Source organism: Etheostoma spectabile, chromosome 16 (assembly GCF_008692095.1).
Source record: "Etheostoma spectabile isolate EspeVRDwgs_2016 chromosome 16, UIUC_Espe_1.0, whole genome shotgun sequence".
In the NCBI taxonomy this organism is placed as follows: domain Eukaryota; kingdom Metazoa; phylum Chordata; class Actinopteri; order Perciformes; family Percidae; genus Etheostoma; species Etheostoma spectabile.
In genome coordinates this window covers 5,568,112-5,574,712 of record NC_045748.1, presented here as the reverse complement: position 1 = coordinate 5,574,712, position 6,601 = coordinate 5,568,112, and the positions used below count along the sequence as shown (strand labels likewise).

The window sequence follows — 6,601 nt, the reverse complement described above, 5'->3', positions numbered from 1 at the left end:
AGCAGAGCTAACTGGTAGATTAAACTGTCGTCATTTGTTCAGCTCGCCTGGCCCGCCAATATCCGATACACCAATGTTATTGGTGCAGCTCGGCTACAAGTGTATAGTTAATGAGCAGCGTTACTCAATGCCATAGTGACTTGCTGAGCAAATTTAAAATTGCGCTCTTGCAAGAACTGTGGATTTCCAGGGTAGCGTTTCTGGCCATCGAACAACCATGTCCAGTTCTCACTCTCACTTTGGACTTAACTAACTCCTAGGGAGGAACTTCTGGCTTTTTAGCTGATAAATGGTCCGAATGTTCATTGGGTAGTTGCTAACTTTTCTGTATCCTCCTTTTTCAAGAAGATGATGAGACCAGTGTAACAAAACCAAACAGAAACCAATGAGCTTGAAGATGCTAAAAGGCTCTGTAGAGCTGAGGGGAACTAAAGAGTTGGGGGATAATGTTCCGCAAGGTTTAAAATGAGTATTGTTAGATCCATTGATCTGTGATTAGAATTTGATCCACTGTAAATACGAATATTAAGTGCAGTTTAAACATTTTTTTTTGTCTTTGATATGCTTGGAAGGAACTAAAAAAACGAAAAACAATACCAACTGAAACATCATATTTCAGCTATATCCATGGTTGGTGAAATAACTTTTTAATATGTCAACACAATATTTATTTAAATGTGTCCATCATACACAATACAATTGCTGCTGTTGTTGGTAGCAGGTGGATTTGTACCTACCTCAGTCACAGCGAAGCTGCGCTTCCCGCATGGCACAACCTTGTACCATTTGTCATGCAGCGTGTCCATGAAGCCATCTGACTTGTACTGACTAACAAGCTCTGAGATGTTGGAGGTGAGTGGCGAGTTCTGAGGGAGTCCAATCCCATAGCCTACCAACGCACACACACACACACAAACACACAATGCAATTATTCCTCTGTCACAACAGCAAGATCCTTTGAACTTGACCTTCATGTGGTGCCATTACGTGTGTCACCAGTTTATAGCTGTGAAAATAACTGATCCAAGCTGATCAAAAGGAAGGGAGTCTTGGTAAATGTTGCCAGTGCTTCTCAAAAAAGCACCATTGTCTCTCGAAATCAAAGCAGCCGGGAAAAGTGGGACAAAAATTTAACAACAGAAGTACCATGCCTCGGTAGGAAGTACACTGATTGATTTGTATTGCATCCTGAAGGCTTAAGGGTGCATTAAGTAATTAACAACAGCACTGGAATCTTTGACTGTGGTGGCCTGTAATGGAAGCAACCACCATGGGAACATCTTCACAGTGGGAGGACGAAGATTGCTAAATCGACCAGAGATTAACAGCAGACAGTTAGAGGATCTAAGCTGTTGAAAGCAAGAAGATTAACTGCTGGACAAATGTTGAGTGATATTGTTAAATTCAGGGCTGTCCTAAAATGATCATGGTCAGTTAATCTGCAGTCGTGCATATGTTAAAATATAACGATTTGAAATTACATCTTTAAGAGCACTTATGTGATGCCAGAAATCCTTTAAAAAAAAATTTGATCATGCACAACAATTCAAAACATGCAATAATTAGAGCCCCCTTTTAATACCATTGATAGTGGTAGGAAGGCAAGACACTTATTTATGTACTTCAGTATTCAATGGAAAAATAATCTTTAAATGAAAAAAACACAACACTTTCAAGCCGGAGATCAGAGTACTTAACACCCAGGATACGCTTGTTCGTTCCTCAGGAGTGTTTTAATCAACTTAACTAGTCGTTTTTGTGCCTAAAATTAACTCATATCCGCATGATGCTGACTTTTCGGGTTTAAATTCACCTAAATTGAAAACTTTCATGGCTCCTGTCAGGACCATCATCTGGCGGTGCCTCTAGCCGGTGTACAGTCACCAAAACAACTGCAGCTGGTAGCCGGCATCCCGGAGCTCTGTAGCAGTTAAATACAACTAGCAATCGCTGCTCGGATTTTATCATTCTTTGGCACTATAGACTATTCGTGTTAAAGCGCTTTACTCAGTTTGGCAAAAGTAGTAGCCTATGGTTTATCGGTGAAGTAGCACTGATTGAAAGGGAGAAATTCCATGCATCCCTTCCGGCAAATCACACAGTGTATGTACTGTATATATATATATATATATATATATATATATATATATATAGACAGTATATATATTATTCTCTTAAATAAGCAGGATATTTGTCATATATGTGTCATATACTGTATATTTGTCACAAGCTGCCATGTCTTACCTTCTATAGCAAAGGGTTTCCCGACCGTTAGTGTTTTACAGTCTGCATCTATGGAGACCTCATAGTCCAGCAGAGCCTTGTCCATGATGAATGCATCCAGCCTCTGAGGGTCAGCCCTGCAAACATACAACATATGTACTAAAAGTGCAATGCAAGTAGCAGATGTACCAAAAAATGTCACACTTTTTCAAGTGTTGAGCTGAAATGCAATGACGAGTTCTTGACGTAGATGGTAAGAGCTCAGCTTTAATACTTAACGAACTATACAGCATTCATCTAATGCATTTTTATGTTTTGCAACCACTCACTCATTCTACAAAAGAAAGATGGAGTGTAGAACTAAAGTATGCCCTTGAGTGTTCTGACAATCTGATCAGTGGCATTTGCAATGTTTTTGACGGATGACTGGACAGACAAACACATGGACGGATGGACTGGGACTGATCCACAGTCGCTTTTCCCAATTTATTGGGGTGACAAATCTTACATCTTCTGGGTTTTCTTCTGGGATTGACATTTTAAAGCAACCCTCTATAAAATGTACTTCTTAAACCTCCTGATGCGCAAACCTAAATTAACCTTACTTTGTCATCTCAGTCCTGCTCTGCTACCCTGAAGTTTATTTTCTCTGGTTTTGTCCTCATGTCATACCTTTGACCTAACAGAGTGTGTTTAAAGAAAAAGATAAGTTTGTTTATCTGTTTGGTAGGTTTTGAATGAAAACTTTATATGCTTTCACTTCATTTTATGGATAGGGCAAAGCTGAATGGATTAGTGATGGGTGGACCAACTCTTCACACAATCGGTTCCGTCAAGGTGATACATTTAAATGTAACAAACCTTTTGAGTTTTGATACTTTTTGGAAACTATGGCATTATTTTCTTTAAGACACAGTCAATTATAGTACATGCCCGTCAATTTCTACAACACAGCTGCTGCCCGTCCCACAAAAGAACTGTTCAATTCATTTACCAGTCCTCATAAGGTTCATGAACACACCGCATGGTGCATTCACATGCTGAATTCACATGCTGTGAATGCACCATGCCAAACCATTAGCAGTGAACACCACCAGAGAATGTTTAATAAGTGGAGAACTTCCTCTCTCTGGATAACGTCCGGCTTCTGAACTGGTTGCAGTTCCACTGTGGTTCCATATAAGGGCGCTCACGGGAAATTGCAGAATGAATGGAGTTCCATGGTGCTATACCCCTCAAAATCCTTTTTTTCTCAGGAAATTTTAAAGTTGCTTTTGAAAGGGGAGGCAAAGAAAATACACACTCCTGGGTGTAAGATTTTTTTTGTAAGTTGCTTTTTTATTCTAAAAAGCCTTTTAAAATGCCAATGACGCCATACACCTCACACGGCCAGAGATACTGATTTACAGCAAGCTCTGAGACCCTTCCTTATTTCTCTCGAGGCAACTACAACACAGCTGACAGGTTAGGCTCTCCCTGTCAATATAAGTGCTAGAAGGAGTTTTGGTTTGCTAATGTTTTAAAAACCATGCCCTCACACACACACACACGCACGCACGCACGCACGCACGCACGCACCCACGGACGCACGGACGCGCGCTTTGAATGCCATCAAGTTGTAATCAGTCTTTCACTGACCAATGTTATGAGCAAGAACGACTCAACCTGAAATCAAAAGTACATTAGTACTTGTTCATTCAACTTTCAACCTATAATCCTTGTTGAATTTTTTAAACAACAATCGGGCGAAAGAGACAAATTTAGCCGTGTAGCGCCAAAGACTTTAATTTGCACTCAAGCACTCATCTCCAGTGGAACTCTGGTGGAACTACAACAAAAATTTGCTACAAATGGGCTTGATAGGGAGTGAACGTTTGGACAGTTTTACAGGATTCAATTCAATTCAATTTAATTTTATTTATAGTATCAATTCATAACAAGAGTTATCTCAAGACACTTTATAGATAGACCACACTCCAGAATTTACAAGGACCCAACAGTTCTAGTAGTTTCCTCCAGAGCAAGCAACAGTGCGACAGTGGCGAGGAAAAACTTCCTTTTAGGCAGAAACCTCGGTCAGACCCAGGCTCTTGGTAGGCGGCGTCCAACGGGCCGGTTGGGGCCAGAATGAAGAGTGACAATAACAAAAATAGAAAAAATTAGTAGTTTGTAGCAGTTCTTTGTAGTAGTTCATGGCATAGCAGGACGCTGTGCGGCATTATAAGGCACAGCAGGACGTAGCAGGACGTAGCAGGGCACTGCAGTGTAGCAGTTGAACATGGCATCACAGGATGACCCCATACATACCGGCCACTAAAAAGAGTCGTTGAAAACTAATGTTTTTGTTAATTTTTGCCCATCACTTGAAGAGAGAGAAACAACAGTGGGGGGTTCTGTGTTTTTTATGTCCAATAATAAATTGGTTAAAAGTGAGGGAAAGAAATTAAACTGAACACAATGCTAAGAGAATCAAGTGTTTTGCTTTGTGCTTGTGGATATGTTACAGAGACTTTCAGAGGGCCAATTACCACACTGGAAATGGGATGTAAAGGATTCTAAAAACTTCTCCCTCAACCTTGTGCCAGTGGTTTTCCAATGCTTTTACTGGCCAAAAGCCAGTAAAAGCATTCCCTGTCTGCCAGTTTCTGCCAATATACTCACATTCCGTGCTCCAAGTATGTAATACAGAGGTGAGATAATAATTCATGACACTCTCAGCAAGGCTTTCACAAATCAACTCAAAATGTCAGGTACAGCCTACTGGGATACAAATGTGGCAAAGCCCTTTCTCAAGATATTCACTTTATTTGTTGCTTGTTATCAAGGACAGTGTTTGAAATCCTGAACTATCTTCAAGCCACAAGCTGGCTGTTCATTATTACTGGTTGAAATTGGTTGCAGCATATGTCCTTGGTCTTTTCACCATAGTACGGTCTTCATGTTATGTATTCTATTATCAGAGGACTACCTTGACTTCAACCAATTACCTAACCTGTATGTTTAAAACATGTTGCCTGCCTGCATCATTTTCCTTCAGTGATGCTTGTTAAAAGTAGCTGAATCATGTCTTTGCATCTGGGTGGCATCAGTGAAGAACTGAACTATAGTGACAGGGCACATTTTTGTGGCGTGGCCTTAGTTAATATAAGTGATGGGCAACACAGCAGTTCCATTAATGCTAAATCTCTGAGGTAGATCAGGGAAAAGTCACCACATCATGAAGTAAGACCTGTTTTCGGTTAAAATACTCTCTAGTAAATCTTTCTGTTTCAGGTATGAGCTTGTGTTATGCAAGACTCTATTAAAGCATATAAAAAGCAGGGTTCCAAGTGTTTCTGCCCCTTTAATAAGCGAGCCAAAACAGCACAAAGCAGTTGTCTGACGGGTGATAATGCATCAGTTGGTGCACTTTCTCAAAATGCTCTAATTATAAAGCAGACAGGCTGCAGTTACCAGTTGTTGCTTGTTTCAATTGCTGTCTATGGTGAAACATGTTCAATAAACTGAAACACTATGGAGGGTTGACAACCAAGAGAAGGGAAAATAGACCTCTACATTTCAGTACATTTCCACAAACAATGGTTTTATATTCATCAGTGTATGGATTTTTATATCCACTTGTCACAGGGGTAAGGGAGAGTGGCAACAGGGGAAAAGCCAAATGCTTTTACTGGTGGGGGAAACAGTGGCTGAGAACTGATGAGGGAAAGTGGAAACAGGTGGGAGAGTAGGCAGGGCCTAATGAAGAAAGTGGGAACATGTGTGTAGATGGGTGGGGCAGTCATGTGTTGGGGATAGGAGAGAAAGTCCGAAGGCAGGCGGCGGATGGATGGAAAATGGCAACAAAAGGACACAGAGACAAAATGTGACACTACTATAATCCTAAAATATATATATACATATATATATATATATATATATATATATATATCATGATTAAAAATATGATCCTGACCAGGATTCAAAGTAAAATACAAAATAACAGTTGAAGCATTTAAAAAAAATGCTTCCAGTAAAAAAAAAAGCTTTGTTCCAAAAAAAGAAGAAGATGATATAACCGGCTTTGAAAGTTATCAACTGAATGGAACGGTGTTATTAGTTGTTATCATTCCCACCGATTTGAGGCAATATGGCCCTTCTTTTGGCTCAGTATGCTGTTATCATCTATTGGAAACTGGAACACCCCAGCTGTGTCAATATTACGTATGTCATGTATAGTATGGAGAGCATCTCTGCATTAGGAGGTAGGTTGGGGTGGTGGATGGATTAAATAAACACAGGATTTTCACCTGAGAGACTGGTGTCCATGTCCCATGTGAGGCAAAAAAACTCAACTTTAAAGGTCCATGGCATGAAGATTTCACTTTATGAGGTTTTT

At 40.1% G+C, this 6,601-nt stretch overlaps 1 protein-coding gene across 1 annotated transcript in view; it reads right to left on the bottom strand.

The window, feature by feature from the left end:
* Positions 1–6,601, bottom strand: part of grin3a (glutamate receptor, ionotropic, N-methyl-D-aspartate 3A) — a 57,912-nt gene that overhangs the window by 20,417 nt on the left and 30,894 nt on the right. Inside the window, exons 6-7 of the mRNA XM_032539610.1 lie at positions 2,245–2,360; positions 738–889 (exon numbers count right to left, since the gene is read on the bottom strand). Of these exons, the coding sequence (XP_032395501.1) occupies positions 738–889; positions 2,245–2,360 (268 nt within the window). The remainder of the gene's footprint in view (positions 1–737; positions 890–2,244; positions 2,361–6,601) is intronic.